This window comes from Mytilus edulis, chromosome 6, assembly GCF_963676685.1.
Source record: "Mytilus edulis chromosome 6, xbMytEdul2.2, whole genome shotgun sequence".
NCBI lineage: Eukaryota > Metazoa > Mollusca > Bivalvia > Mytilida > Mytilidae > Mytilus > Mytilus edulis.
Genome location: NC_092349.1, coordinates 18,588,316 through 18,605,585, shown reverse-complemented (window position 1 = coordinate 18,605,585; position 17,270 = coordinate 18,588,316). Strand labels below are relative to the sequence as shown.

The 17,270-nt window shown below is 31.2% G+C and overlaps 1 protein-coding gene across 1 annotated transcript; it reads right to left on the bottom strand.

Moving 5' to 3' along the window:
* Positions 1 to 13,501: 13,501 nt before the first annotated feature.
* LOC139526245 (uncharacterized) lies at positions 13,502 to 14,451 on the bottom strand. The gene is made up of 2 exons (XM_071321376.1): positions 14,332 to 14,451; positions 13,502 to 14,071 (listed from the first exon to the last, which is right to left on the bottom strand). The coding sequence occupies exons 1-2, from the start codon at positions 14,449 to 14,451 to the stop codon at positions 13,502 to 13,504; spliced, it is 690 nt and encodes a 229-aa protein (XP_071177477.1).
* Between the last annotated feature and the right edge of the window lie 2,819 nt (positions 14,452 to 17,270).

Genomic DNA, 17,270 nt, shown 5'->3' with positions numbered 1-17,270 from the left:
CAATTACACAAACCAGATATTCCGTCTTAATTGTATTAGAAAGTAATTTAACAAAATGAGAATTTACAGTAATTTATAATTTCGTAATTCTTAATTATCTGCCAAAAAAAAATATCATAAAAATTGTACAAATAACACAAAAGGAAATTATGTTAAACTAAAACATCAGTCTAAAAGAAGTACACAAACCAGGTATTCCGTCTTAATTAATTTAAAAAAAATGAGAATTTACAGTAAATTAAGAAATTCATAATTCTTATTTATCTGCCAAAAAAAAATATCATAAAAATTGTACAAATTAACACAAAAGGAAATTATGTAAAATTTAAACATCAGTCTATAAGAGGTACAATTTTCAGTCACTTTTACAAAACTTAAATTTTAACAAAAAAGCTTGTACATAAAAAAAATAAAACTACGTTATAGTAAATAGAATATTTGCGTTTTCGTTATTTTGTTACAGTGCAAATGCACTATAAAGACTAATTTCATTGTTTTGTTATTACTTCATAACGACGTATTACTATCACATTTGTGTAATCCGGATATCTACAGAACTGACAATGGATTATCAACAAATACACAAGCAGTGGTATCATAGCGTATTTTATAATTGCTTTTTTTTACAAAGATACATCCGTGTACTATACATTCTATAACATAGTCTATATAAGGTATGTTATATACAAAGATAAAAGGCGTAAACAAACAAACCAGAGACAAAATAACAGTATTTCTTATCATTTATTACCTCGCTAAAGCACCACAATAAAGATTTTCTGATATTCTTTTTGATTTGAAGATGCACATCCAATATACTCATTTTACAATAAAATTATTCCTTTTTACATATGCCAATAAATATTTTCCAATTGTCGTAACAGCAATCCGGTCCCTTTTTCCGAATGTGATCTGCCTGATTCATCTTCACATCGGGTTTGTATTACCATGTGTAGTTTCACGGGCGCCACATGTGGAGCAGGAACTGAAAAAAATTAACAACGGCAAAAACTTGTGTTCTTGATTGATGTAAATACAGTGTATATATCGGGTTTGTAATAACATGACCAATAACATGACCAATACGACGGGCGCCACATCTGAGGCAGAATCTGTTTACCCTTCCAGAGCCATCAGAACACCTGATATCACCCTTAGTTGTTAGTGGGGCTCGTGTTGCTATTAAGTCTTGAATTTTCAATGTTGGCTCTAGTGTTCTCATGTTTGTTTGCTTGTTTGTCATTTTCTTTTAAAACTATGGTGTTGTGAGTTAATTTTCGAACTATGAGATTGAATGTCCCACTTTTTAATGATTTTGTAAGTTTAAATTAACCTTAGGTTATTGTTTTGTTTGTAATTCCCGGGCCTAACAGAGTTGAACATGCTCATTGTTAAAGGCCGTTCATTAGCATATATGTGACATTTTCTGTATTATTTGGTCTCTTGTGGAAATTTTTTCATGAAAAATCATATCACATCTTCATTTTTTAAGTGAAATATGTTCTATAGAAATTATTCCTCTCGTCATTACTCTCTTGTCATTGGTATTATTGTCTCCTTAATGGAACAAATATTGTTTTTAGTTGCCCGTTGTAATTTTCTTTTCCATTGTGGACATCATGTTTACAAAAAAAGATTTCATAATCTGATAAATATCTTTATCGGTAATTTATTAAAACATATCTTATTAAGTTGAAAATATTTATTCATAATCAACTATATTTTTAAAACACGCATTTGATTTAGATAAATAGTAATATTCAAACTGTAAAAAAGAAGATGTTGTATGATTACCAATAATACAACCCTCCACAAGAGATCAAACTACACTGAAACTAACAACTATATGTCGCCGTACGGTCCTCAACAATGAGCAAAGTCTTTATCGCATAGTCAGTAATAAAAAGTCCCGAAATGACAAATGTAAATGTAAAACTAACGCTGTTAGTACAAAACATGAACGAAAAACAAACATGTAACACATCAACAAACGACAACCACTGAGTCTGTTGATTAACAAACCAAATTAAACGATATCAATGCGTTCAACACATGTGTTTGTTCTTGAATATTTTTCATGAAATTCTTACATAAAAACGCTTTGAATGATTAAATTCAAAGAGCCCAAATGGAACAGGGATTAATTTTAAATATCAGCTTTTAATGATGTATGTACACGTTAGTTGTAGAACAATTTCATTACTTCATGATCAAAGCCTGTACAGAACAAACCATTTCCTTAACAGTAAGTCAAGGTCGAACTCTAGTAATTTTAATACCACATAACAATGAGATGTAGAAAGTGATTGTATCAGATGCTTGACACATTTAGATTTAAAAGATAAACTGTAGTTTCAGAATGGAAATTACTCAAAAGAAAATTTATATACTCGTTGAAGACCGTACTGTGACCTATAATGGTTTACTTTCATAAAATGTGACTTGGATGGAGAGTTGTATCATTGGTATTCATACCACTTCTTCTATGTTCTTCATATTTGTCAAGCAGCCAATATGATAACTTATTCACCATTTTTGTGCCTATTTTTATCCTCAGACCTACCATTGCACACATATTCATGATTAAAACATTTAAATCACAAAGACATTTTTCTACAGACCTTTAATGACAAACATATTCATGATTAAACCATTTTACACACGAAGACATTTTTCTACATACCTTTCATGGCAAACATATTCGTGATTAAAATATTTTACACATGAAGACATGCTTGTAATTATCATGATTATAAATCATATTGTATGACTTCAATTATGAAGATCTCTTATTTTCTAAAAGCAATAGATCCTACTGAATTTCTTTTGATTATCTTTCTTCTTCTGTCAAACTTTGACAACGTTCGTCTCCGTAACCGTAACTACAAAACTATGTTGTTGTCTTCGTCAGAATTATTTACCACTGTAATAATCATTTTGTCAGTTTTTGTCAGATTCATTTTGTATGTTATTCAGAAGTGTTAAGATTTTCGTCAGTTGTGTTGTAATGTATCTCTTTGATTATGTTTACATAGTTGTGGCTGTTTTATACAAATAAGTGTTGCATCATTCACCAATTATAAATATTTGAATTTCCCAAACCAGTTTTGTTACAACTGTCACACAACTGGGGGACGTTTTCCATTCAGTAGGCAACGCTTCGGTATATGCATTATTAAAATTGTAAAAATGGTGTGATTTTTGCTTTCAAGATTGACTAGTTATTACTGAGTCGTAACTTTTCTTGAAATTTTTTGTCTTTTAATAATTTTTTTTTTGTTTTTGACATGGCTTTGTCAGTTTATCTCGATGTATGAGTTTAGAATGTCTTATCTTCCGTCTATTTCTTATAACATCCTAAATGTCAGTGTTCAGTATCAAGCATATGATAAATTTTAGTTCATTAATAACTATTATGTTCATAAAAGACTTTTACTGGTATTTTAATTGGAGTTGGATGTAGCTAAGTATTGCAATGCAGCGTGTGGCCTTTCTGCAGTTCTGTTGGGTGGTAATTTTTACAAAAATGTTTATTAGTTGATTTTCTCACATGAAACTTTTGTGTACATTTTATTCATTGTAATGACTTGCTCAACAAGGTAAGTGACAAGTACAAAGTTGAAGAGCGTTGATGATCCAGAATTCTATAAAGTTGTACCAAATACGGATAAGGTTATCTAAGCCTCGGACAAAAAATCCTTAGTATTTAGAACAATTCATACTTGAGCAAACAGACAATTGATATTCATGTCAACATCGACGTGCTGACTAACCACTAAATAAAAAAAAAAATTATTTTCGTCGGGCAATTGATCACGATTACCGTTTTCCTGTAATTAGATTATTTCAAATTGAACGTATATTTTTGTTTGTTTTTTAGGGAGTTAAATTTTGCATAATAATTTTTTATTTTGTTTCCAAAACCAAAAGTGTAGAGGTCTTTTTACTTAATTCAATTTCCCCAAAACGAGTTCAGGCATCCAACCTTTATATGAAGTTTAATTATTCCGATATGATTTGGTTACGTGGGTAAGTAATGACTGTTACTTTCAAATACATGATTGTCTGCATCGAAGTCATGCAATCTATTTTTTATATTACTTTAGGTCATGTATGATTATAAAGCTTTTCAACTGTTCCGGTTTTACACATCTATTGCTTTAAAATTTACGGCTTCCAGTGTTCATGATGATGGTAAATCGAGTTCAGCGCTTGTTTTCATTTTTTTTGTCGTACAATTTAAAAATAAACAAAAACAATGCATTATTACAACTATCATCATTTAGTGGAGTTCATCTTAAAACCTAAACATCTGTAGTTGATTAAATTCAACCTTGGAAAAAAATCTTAAATATCCGTTTCACAGTGTGTCTAATCATATCCTCAGGAATGCATTGTTCATTTTCCGGGTGAACAGATGTTATAAGTTATAAAAGTAAACGTATCCAATAAATGGGATACAAATGAAGATTCAATGAAATAATTTTTAATTTCCAATTTATCTTAAGATATTAAAAACGAGGAAGTAACTCCTACTCGTTATAAGTATACGGTGTTTTTAGTGCTAGTAAATAATTATTAAAAAAAACAATGAAAGAGGCAATACAATGATGAAGCATAATACAACAAATAAGGTGAAATGACGACATGTATAGCGTAACATGGAAATTTTCATTTTATAAGGCGTCTATGTATTTGAACAATGTTCAAATCTGTCCGTCTTTAAGCTCCCCTATGTAAAACCTCTGACGCATTAATGAGCTTCAGGTTACACACTTTAAAATAATCATATACATCAATTAAACCTTTAATCAACAAACATAATATTAAGTTACAAAATTCTGCTAGTTGTTTATTGTTAATATTTTCTTTTTTTTTAATATTTCACATGAACAATTCTTCAGACTAATCCATAATAATATGCAATCACCCTACGATTGAAAAGACTCGTGCATATGAGAAACGCTAAAGTAGTCGAAAGAACAACTGTCAAACCCTAATAAAAAATTATCCCTAATGCAACTTGGAACTTAAACAAAATTTTGTAAAGGCATTCAAGATTATAAACTGTAAATTAAAATACACTAGATACTAATATAATTTGAAAAAGAATTTGAAAAAAAAATTATTAAGAAACTACGGTTCGAACGCCACCAGGCAAATTTGACCTTTAAGGTTCCTGTTAGTCATATTGCTTCATATTGATTTCCATGTGTTGTAGCGTTCTCATGCTCGACTGGTAGTACCTGTCATTAATTTCAGTAAATAAATTGCAGTAAAGTCAAGTAACAGCTTTTTCTGGTGTTTTCATGTTTACAAAGTATGTCATTTTTTCCAAAATACTGACACCTGAACTGTTGATACACTCGGGAACAAATAGTCAACCAGCAGCCGTATCTTACTAAACTTTTTTGAAAACAGAAACACATAAAAAAAAAAATTAATTCACAAAAAGAATAACAAAATAAAGATCAATGCGTAAGACAAATGCCAAAGACAGAGACAAAAAGTATGAAGACTCTTAAAATTGCGTAGGTCTCACAAAGTTTTTAAACAAGTTGCAAGGATGCATTGTTAGGATAATTTTCTGTCCTTTTTAGCAACAACATTTTTTTGCAACTGCAATTTTCCGGAATTAAGATAACTTCCGATCTACAAAAATAAAAGGAAATTATGTTTGCGTTATTTGATGAAGTAATTGAACTGTGTGTATATAGACCATACATTTTACTTGTTACTAAAACGAAACTTTTACAAAAACATGTAATAGAAGGATCGTTTACCCTATAGATATAATATTTTTACGATTTGGGAAGGCCAATCAAAGATCAAGGTAGCACGGTTTGAATGAGGGTTTATTTACGACCTTCTAAATGATAATACCGTGAATAATACACCAATACAAATGGTAATATACGTTTATCAGATGACCTTTTACTGTCAAACAGAAGATCTAAACATTGTGTCAGAATATCACAACCGATACCAGAATATCTCAACATGACATACGTTATATATATTCAGCTTAATGAAATTGTATTCGTAAAGAAAAAGAACAAACTGTAATTCTATGTTTATAAGGTTTCAGTAAAATACCAATTTACTGATATATATGTAAGCTTTAACGATGATCGCACTATCATTTTGTCAATAACTAAGGTGCTAGCGACATTAACCTGCTGTATAAAAGTCATTCCTATGTCATTTTAAATCATATTGGTCCGTGTTATACACGACACAAATCCTAATTCAATTATATATGGCATGACATTCTCCTATTTTACTAACAACTCATCGATTTTCAGTATATTGACGAAAAGTCGATCTACCCTGTGTTTATTTTGGATATTTTAAACCAGAAAGGCTCAACAGGAAGTGCCAGAATACTTGTTTTCCGTCTCAACCATTAGGTTGAGATTAGATGGTTTACCAGACGTTTCAAACATAAAATACAAATCATTAGAATATTTGAGTAAGTTGTTATAAATCATTTATAGTCAAGAAATTAACACATTTTTGTTTTAAAGTGTCCAGGTTTTTACAACATTTTATTTCATTTGGTAGTTTATTCCAAACTATTGATGAGCTATATGCAAAAGATTTCTTCATTGAATTTGTGTTCGGTCGTACCACAGCTAAATTATTATTTGCAGATGACCTTAGATTTCTACTATGTAGGTTAAACAATTGAACAACAGAGTTCCTTTAAGTAATAAGGTGCTTTATCGTTTAGAATTTTATGAACAAGAATAAGTTTATGATATGAAATTCTAGATTTGAAATTCAACCATTTTAGCTCTTTAAATAAATTTATACTAGGTGTTAGTATTGGTGTAACAAATATAATCCTTGCAGTTCTTTTCTGCATTTTAAGAATTTTTTTTATATCCATCCTCATAATTACAGAGGACACACTATGCCAATAATGAAAATGTTTTAGGTCTCAAATGCTTCGATTAAATAATGCGCTTTAATTTAATGATTACAGAAATATTTTCAATTGGTACACGATTTCATTTTGATTAAAAGTTAATCAAGTGTGAACGACCTTCTTGGGTAAGATACATCACTTCCGTATGCATTGACCTAGTTAATGAACTTGTGTTATCCATATTACTCCCCCGTTAAAACTATCGTATATGTATGTATTATCAGATAATACAAACAACGCGTGTATCGCTAACACAAAACTCTCTGTGACAATGATGGAATTTGTTTGGGTATCTAAAATATCATGTTTCGATTAAATAATGCGCTTTTACTAAAATGATAACAGAACTATTTTCAATTGGTACACGATTTCATTTCATTTAAAGTTAATCAAGACTAGTGTGAACGACCTTCAAGAATGAGATACATCACTTCCGTATTGATTGACCCCGTTATTGAACTTTTCGTATCCATATTAAATGATCTGGAATATTAAATCACAAAATACTTATTGGACAAGGTAAAGGGTATACCTTACAACATAAATGCAGCTAGTATGGTCAAAACGGACAAAACAGTAAATTTTAGTTTTAAAAGAATCAATGATAGTTGGTTTTAATTTATTATTTTGATATCAAAATGTGTTATTTATTTTAATGGTATTTATTGGGGGCATAGATAGTTTTATATTTAAGTAATGTTAGCCATTTAGTTTTGCGCTTTATACAGTACAACGTACACTATCTATCATAAACAATAATCATCCAAATGAACTCATTAAAGATTCTAGGATTGAAATTTTATATTTACACCAGACGCGCGTGTCGTCATCAAAAAATGTTTAAGAGGCCAAATAAAGTACGAAGTTGAAGAGCATTAAGGACCAAAAATTCCTAGAAGTTTTGCCCGATACATATCGGGTAATCTAATCATGAGGTAAAAAAGTCTTGGTTTTTCAAAACTTCAAAGTTTTGTTAACAGTTAATTTATGGTTAAAATCGACCCAATGGTTGTACATAAACTCGTCATAGATACCAGGATTGAATTTTTTTTTACGCTAGACGCGCGTTTCGTCTACTAAAGCCTCATCAGTGACGCTCGAATTGACCGCATGTCTGGTTTGAAGGGAGATAAATGAAATGCATCAATTCAATACTTATATACTATTTACTTATACGTTCTTGTAATAGCTGGTTTTGGCCAAACAAATATAAATGTAAGATAATCAAGAGAAGTTTTATCTTATCAGTTAAATGAGAAATAAATATGAGTTCCCCATGAAAAACAATCAAATAGATATAATTAAAACACAATTAGTTGACGAGTCTTAGATGCGTTCAACAGCTAAATAAATTTTAATTAGGAAATGAAAGGACATCATTCAAATAGCGAAATGTGCAGTTAAAAATAATGCCTACTTCTTAGTTTTCTTTCGTTTTCAAGAAACTCCTGTATAACAAATATAAGAATAAGTTGACAAGAAGAGGAGAACAGTTGGTTCCTTTGGGAACGACGGTTGTTTTCTAAAACAAAAACCAACACAAAACCCCTCCTCAATTACGTAACACATATATGTTGTCAATCAAGAAATATCGGCGTTTTGATAATGTGAGTGTCTGAGAACTTTTTGTTTGAAACAGAGTCAGATTTTATAAAATAGAGTTTATATATCCCTCCCTATCATATGATATGTGCAGCGCAGCTACCTAGGCCTTTTACAACGGAACCAACTCCTCCAATTTGCTTTGTTTTTATTTTGGAATAAGGAATACTAGGACAGAGTGTAAAACTGTCAAATGTGAATTCATAAATTTGAGACTGGAAATGGGGAATTTGTCGAAAAGACAACAACCCGACCATAGAGCAGACAACAGCCGAAGGCCACAAATATCTCCTCAACGCAGCGAGAAAATCCCGCGCCCGGAGGCGTCCTTCAGCCGGCTCCTAATATACTATTGTAAGATGAACGAGTCTAAGGCCGTGTTTACATTGACCTAACCTCGGTGTTGTGTTATTGTAATTCACACGTAAACTGAACACAGTTACATTCCATTTGAGAAAACTCCATGTGTACATGTAGTTTAAATAATCTTTGGTCTACATGCAGTCGATAGTCAACGTATGCCTTGTGTGTGTTAAGTGTACACAAAAAGGGTATTTAGAACATGAATTTTACCATGTGAATTTAAAGAAGAAATGTGAACTATAAAATAATATTTATAACAACTATTAATAAAGTTCTTTGTCGAATTCTTTGTCTAAACCCGATACATTGCTTTGTTGTAAAACAAAACTTTAGGAAGCTTTATCTACTCCCTAATCAAGTCTCAAACCATCATCCTTGCCCAACATATTTGAAAATGTGTTGCCGCATCGACTGTCACTTTTATGAGCAACTGGAAGATTTGTTTGGTACAAAAGTAAGTACAGTTTCTTCTTGCCTAATTGACCCGTGAAAGAAAACAACTTTGACTGAGAACTTCAAAGCAGAACTTATTAATATAATTTGTACGTCGTTTGAAATATGCATGAACTATTTGCCACTGGTCTTTACTCAATTAACTCATCAATGCATTATTAATTTTGTAAATTGTATTGTTGCTTGGCTAGAATCTAAAAAAACATATTCTGGTCAAGCAGATGACATAAAAATAATGAATCCAGGTTTTCTGCATAGTGTTAAATATTTAAAAAAAAGAAGACATTTTCATGATAGCGTTTAAAATGACTTTTTGATTCGGACCAAAAACTAAAAATCCACTCCCCTCTTCTTAAGTTCATGGTTGCTCCCTAAGAATGTTACTGTCCCCTTCGTTGTTTTATTGCGTAATCGAGACATCTTTAGTACCTTATAAGATCTTATAGAACTGCAAATCGTCAAAATGGCTTCCATTACTGCAAGAAAAGTTGTCCAAGAAATTTGAATACAGTTCTATGTAATTTCATTTAAATGACAGATAGTTTACAAGTGTGAACAAATCGTATGTACAAAGTTTTAAACCATATGTATAGTTGTGAACAAACTTAATGTAAAACCAGTGTACATTACATTGAACTAATTGGGAACAAGTTTACTGTACACGACGTTTGGTGTGAACACGGCCTTAGATTGTATATACTCTAACGGATCTTTGGAATTGTTTAGTATCCACAATTGATTCACGCCAACATACTATTTGTCATGGAGGAAGGACAGGTCATTTGCAATCTTTTGGTCTTTAATGATTGATGTTGCATATTTATTCATAGAATCATTCAGGGTTTTTCAATACGGATTTTTATTAACGACCTCACAGTCTAAATTTCTTAGGAAAAAGTATCTACGTTTTATTTCTAGTGTTTAACCAGTTGCTTGGGATAATCCAACTGTAATGTCATGGTGTGTTTCCAATTGATAGATTAAAGCTCCAGATATTTCGGGTCTTTGGGTAACACTTATTGTAGAGAAGTGTTATTTACAATTTTAAGGTCGTCAGTAATAGGGTGGCCAGTCGAATATAAATTGAGAACTATTAAATCTGCAATCAGGCGGTTTAAACTTCAATATGGAGATCCCGTTACACGTGTTTGTTATTGAAAATTGTAGTTTGTTTTAGGTATAAGAAAGGATTTTTACCGACTGATCTTAACAATAGGGTGGTCTTTTCGTGTAAACGGAATGAGAATAATGCATAAATTAAAACCCTATTTGATAAAGGAAAGTATATGTTCTCCTTTTCATCTTTTCAAATGAAAACTTTATTGTGACTGGCAATATTCAAGATGGTAGCTGTGAAAAGTTAAATCACAAAAATACTAAACTCTGAGGAAAATTCAAAACGGAAATTCCCTAATCAAAGGTCAAAATCAAAAGCACAAATACATCAAACGAAGGGACAACAACTGTCATATTCCTGACTTGGAACAGGCATTTTCTTAGAAAATGGGGTATTGAATTTGGTTTTATAGCGCTAAACCTCTAACTTGTATGACAGTAGCATCAAGTTTTTATCGTTTTTTTTATATGAGTTTGTAATTGATTTCCACACATCTTCCAAGCATACACAGAATACAGTTTTTAAGGTGCTAGGGTATAACAATTAGTAAAAATATGATGGATACACAACGGCTTTTGTTTAAGGGGCAGCAGTTCATTTATATGAACATCATGGTGAGTTATGTATAAAGATAATAGCCATGACTTTATCTACGTTACGAAGAATTCGTGAAAATGTTCATCATATTCTCCGAGCTACTGGATGGCGTAGATAGATTACCTATACCCTCAATTGTGAAATTTCAAACATATGATGTCGCAGTGCATATTTTTAAATCCTTACAGACTCAATTTCTTAAGAAAGAGTATATACGTCTAATATCTCGTGTTTAACCAGTTGCTTGGCATAATCCAAACCCTAGTTGGTAAAGGGAAAGTATCTGTTCTCCTTTTCATCTTTTCCAATGCAAACTTGTTTGAAAAAGCTGTGACTGGCAATATCCAACATGATAGCTGTAAAAAGTCAAATAACAAAAATACTGAACCCCGAGGAAAACTCAAAACGGAAAGTCCCTAATCAAATAGCAAAATAAAAAAAACACAACAAACGAAAGGACTACAACTGTCATATTCCTGACTTGGTACAAGCATTTTCTTATGTAGAAAATGGTTGATTGAACCTGGTTATATAACGCTAAACCTCTCACTTGTATGACAGTCTTATCAAGTCTGTATTGATTTGAATATGAGTTTGTAACTGATTTCCGCACATCTTGCAAAAATTATGATGTACATATAATGATTTTTTTTTTTTAAATGCTAAGGTATAAAGATTTGTACAGATATAAAAGATAACCAACGGCTTTTGTTTAAGGGGCAGCAGTTCATTTATATGAACATCATGGAGAGTTATGTATAAAGATAATAGCCATGACTTTATCTACGTTACGAAGAAGTCGTGAACAATTTCATCATATTCCCCGAGCTGCTAGATGAACACCCTCAATTGTGTAATTGCAAACATATGATGTCGCAGTTAATAATTCTTAAATCCAGAAGTCTGCCGTTTGTCTACAGAGAGGTGACGCCAGATAAGAATTGTTAGTCCTGGGGAATACATTTCCGATGATACGAACTTTCATGAAGAGGATTGAATGACCAGACTTATTAAAATGCTTGAAAACAATGTTAATCAATGATATGCTGGAAATTGAACCTTTCTTTCAACATGATAAATAAAAACTTATATCGGAATCAACAGACAGTTTTATTAATCAAATTTGTCATATTGTACAATATAACATTTTATATAACACAATGTAGAACTGTAATATAAATTGCATTTTGCAGCTTTTGACAATTTGTTAGACCGGTTCAGGGTTATATGATCAGGTCTTGATAGTCGTATTTGAGGGAGCCAAATCGCAATTGATATAGTTAACCCACTGGAAGACTTAAGGGTGATAGAATAGTTTCTATCCCTTAACATATGAAAGAGGTTCATACATCATAAATAATCACCTGATCATATTTTTTTTATCTGTTATTAAATTGTTGTGTTTTTTATATACCAATATGTAGACGTTTATAACATGAATAAGACAGAAATAATAAAAAGTAAAATTTTATTACAAAAAGTAATAACAAATAAATGCAACATTAAACACATACAAAGCTTCAAAATAAAAAATAAATAGAATACAATATAGATTTATAATAAGATACTTTTTGACACTGTTATGACAGATAATAAACAACTTTATATAATGTTCTTAAAAATCACAATTGAACAATATTTTTATGATAAACAAAAACAACCCTGCTATAAATAAGGCCGTTAGTTTTCTCTTTTGATTTGTTTTACATTGTCATTTTGGAGCCTTTTATAACTGACTATGTGGTATTGCTTTGCTCATTGTTGAAGGCCGTACGGTGACCTATAGTTGTTAATTTCTGTGTTATTTTGGTCTCTTGTGGAGCGTTGTCCAATGGTCAATCATACCCAGGAATTAATTATTTAACACGCTTGGATGATACAAATAGTGTACATCCTTAGTAGCATTTGATACTTTCTTTAAACTTTTAAAACACAGAAAACATATATTATATGGCAAATTGGATCTTAGCATTTAGATGTCTATGTCCGTTTTGTCATGTAGCTCTTTAACTGGTTCTTATGCATCCTTTAGTTTTGAATATTCGCCTCGAATGTAACTTATGAAAGGAATCTAGAAAAGTGCTTCAGACATAGGAAATTAATCAAGTCTTGTTTTCATTAAATACATATAAAAAAAATGTACAAATTTACACTTTCACACTCGCTTATATTTGAAACAAAAGATATCTACTTTAACACTAAAAGTAAAATTGTACCGGAAATAAATAACATACAAACATATATCTTTTTTAAACATGCAAACGTTAGGACTAGTTTACGTAAAGAAATGTTTTTTGGGGACGGAAATTTCACTAGTCTTATCGTTTATGTCAATATTTAACAAAACAATATCATAAATATAAAAACAGATATGTCCATAGGACATTACAATATGTGTTCCAGTAACTCTGGAATGTATGTGTTGTATATCATGAACCTTACATTCCTTCTGGTCCATCAGCTGGTGGTAGGGCAGGAGTTAGTGGAACATCATTTTCAACCTCTCTTTGCTTTTCACATACATAGGCTATTTGGATATATGTCTCTGATACTTCATATTTATAAAGCCCATTGTCACAACCAGTTCTTCGTAATATCTTGATTTTCTGTTGAATTGGTGAACATTTCTGATCGCCAGAAGCATCTATGCATTTAGTACATTTGGTAGCAGCTCTATAGAGTGTATGGGGATATGTTTCAGCAGTGTATGGCGTTTGCTCTAAAAACCAAGGGCATGATGTACGTGCCATTAATGGGAGATTAAAACCTTCTAAAAATGTTGAAGGACAACCATTTTTAGTAAAATCGTCCCTTAAAGATACCAGTTTCTCAAAATCACTGACCATTGTGTCTTGTTTCCAGCCGTCAGTGAAAAATAATGTCCTGTAATCTACTCCTCCGTTTATACTGTTGAATTTAGCCTGTACGTCTTTAGGGTCTGTACATGTTGGTGCACTATTGACGAACACGATACAATATGCAATGTATACTTTGGCAATTATAAGGATCTGAAAATTAAATGAAGAAAAAACTCAATTGAGTGTTCACGTTTGTTAGATTTCGCAACAGTATTAACAATTGCAGATGCAATTCAAACATTCGTTCATTATTAAAACAAATGGTTTAAATAACTTCTTTTTTATAGTTTTATAGATTGGTTTAGGAATTCTATCTATTGGTACTAGATGTGAATGAAAATAATCTATGGTCGTAATATATAGACAACATTTTAACTGAATAATCGAAACATTGAACTATTGTTACTTACATTGATTAAATTCATCTTGTATATTTTCTGGAGAACTTCTTGATGCTGCGTGTGTTCTGGTCTATAGTTATTGCTGCTATGCATACAGTACTGGTGGTGAACAATATTTAAACCGTGCATTTCTCCGGATGCGTTCTATTTTTATAAAGGTGGAATCATTTCATAACTGCATGGGTGTTGAAATAGCTCATACGACAGATTAACTAGCCTTTGTCTTACAAAGTGGGAACTTTATTTTAATATTGCTAAGAAGAATACATAGATATCCCTTTTCATTCCTCCAACACACTCATTTTCATTCCGGTAAAAAACTTTAAGATTAAGTAGTTTTCTCCTTAATAGTTTAATTGTTTCTCAAGTACGACACTTACTTCTTATTCTGCACTATGTACGAGGCGTGTATCAAAGGCCAATTTGATTGATTGATTCGTATTTGGTTTTTATTTTTCATAAATGAAATTACATGGAGTTGATGTTGTGGATATCATGGACATTACATTCTATTCGACACATCAGCTGGTGGTCCGGCAAGGGTTATTTGCACATTATTTTCGACTGCCCTTGGCTTATGACATACAAAGGCTATCGCAATATAGGTTTCTGATACATCATATTTGTAAAATCCATTGTCTGAACCAGCTCTTCTTAATACCTTGATTTTCAGTTGAATTGGGGACTATTTCTGATCGCCAGAAAGTTATTTGTGAAAAATCGAAGAGACAATCTTTTTTCATAAACATATTCAAAGAAACAAATTTTATACTCATCGATATCATTGTTTACTTTATCAAAATAATAATGGAATAGATCATTGTAACAAAATCGCTTCTTACGGGTTGAAGGTTTGTGAAGAGTAGTTTTAGTCACTACATCTGATTAAATAAGTGACTTGTTTTTTGTAATTGGAATTGATTATCTGTGTATTCCAAAAATTTGTTTGAAGTTCTTGATTGAGAACAAAAAGATAATTAAAAACATTTTACACTCGTTATTATATATTGTATTAATGATTTGGAAGTACGCATCCATTTGACATTGTCACATGTTATATTCTTTTGCGATCAAGTTGAATATCGAGTGGTTTTCATTGTGTTGTATTCTTTTTGTTTTCCCTTGTATTTATATTAAACTTGATTTCTACCTTATCGGGATAACGTATTCGAGTATGTTATAGTGCGTTTTATAAATTAGTGGCCCCTTTGAATGATTTATTTCTATGTTTTCTTCAATTTTTAGTCAGTTTTTCTGTATGTCTGTGATGAAGATTAACACTGTTTTGTCTCCTGAATCCGAATAATTGTCGCAATTATTAATTATTGTCTTCCGGGAAAGAGTAATCGTCCTTTTTAGTTTTCGTTACTTGCAAATATAGACCATATTATTGACAGTGTATTTTTTTTCGTGTACCTTTCATATCTCTTTCTTCTTGTGTTGTACCTCAAAACGCTAGCAGAGGAGGGATTGAAATAACATTGTAACAAAATTTGTGATTTGGATCTTAAGGGCCATTTTTTTAATGAACATTAAATATACGGAACAAAACAAAGTAACTTGACATCTCGCCTACAAAGTTTGAAAATGACTTAATCTTATAATTATTTTAGGTTACTTTTTGATAAATGCAATTTTTTTCATTTTGAGTTTGAAACTTTCCTTTTGAATAATTTACTCTTATTAACGATGTGTTGGTATCATTCCGCTGTGTGAATTTCCAGAAAAAATTAGTTGTTCCTGAACTGAAGATTTTTTAAATGTCTTCAGTATTTACCAGCCTATATTTACTTAAATGCACATGTAGATAAAGGCAACAGTAGTATACCACTATTCAAAATTCATAAATCGATCGAGAAAAAACAAATCCAGGTTACAAACTAAAACTGAGGGAAACGTATCAAATATAAGAGAACTACGACGCAACAGAGGCACAACACCTGACTGTAACACACACAGAAACGAACTATAATGTAACAATGGCCATTTCCCTGACTTGGTACTTATGCAAAAATGGTGGGTTCAACCTAGTTTTGTGGCATGCCAAACCTTCCTCTTTAATGGCAGTGTTTATTATAACATTAAAATGACAACACTACACGACAGGGTTACAATAAATAAACAGATTAATGGTAGAAAATATAGGACAGAGAAACAAACGAATAGTATCCGTCAAAGGTAACAGGTTAAAACGTTTTATAGGAAAAAAATGTTTACCCCACTCCACCAGAAAAAAAAACGACATTAATATATATAAATCCCTAAGAACTCAAAATAACTTATTCCAAAAGAATTTAAGTATTTTCAACATTGGTGTACTAACTTTTGTTTTATTTAGTTGTTGGAAATTGATGAATTATAAATGAAATTATTGAGCACCTAATATCACCCTTAATTGTTGGTGGCGCTCGTGATGATCAGTCTTAGGTTTTTTTTTTATGTTATGTTTAGTGCTCTGTTATCACTTTTGGTATATTTTGCCTGTCTTTTAATACTCGTCGATGATTTAATATCAACAAAGATTAACAACACCATACAGCTTAAACATTCATCAGGGGGTGGGATTATTAAAGTATTAATAAAAAAGAAGATGTGGTATGATTGCCAATGAGAAAACATACAAAAGAAAACTCTTCACAAGAGACCAAATGATACAAACATTTAACATCTCTAGATCCTTATGTACTGCAACAATAAGCAAGATTAGTTATAGCATATAATTAATAAATTAGTTCAACGACTTCAATTTGTTTTTATTAAAACTTGGAAAACGGAAGTATTCGTTTCACTGTTTGTTAAATCATATAAGCCTGAATGTATAGGTTATTTTCCGGATGAGCTGGTATAATGGGATTAGTTGTACACTTATCAATTTAATTGGATACACATGAGGTTTAAATGATTTCTGAACTTTGAATATAGCATAAAATATGAAAGGAGGAAGTGGT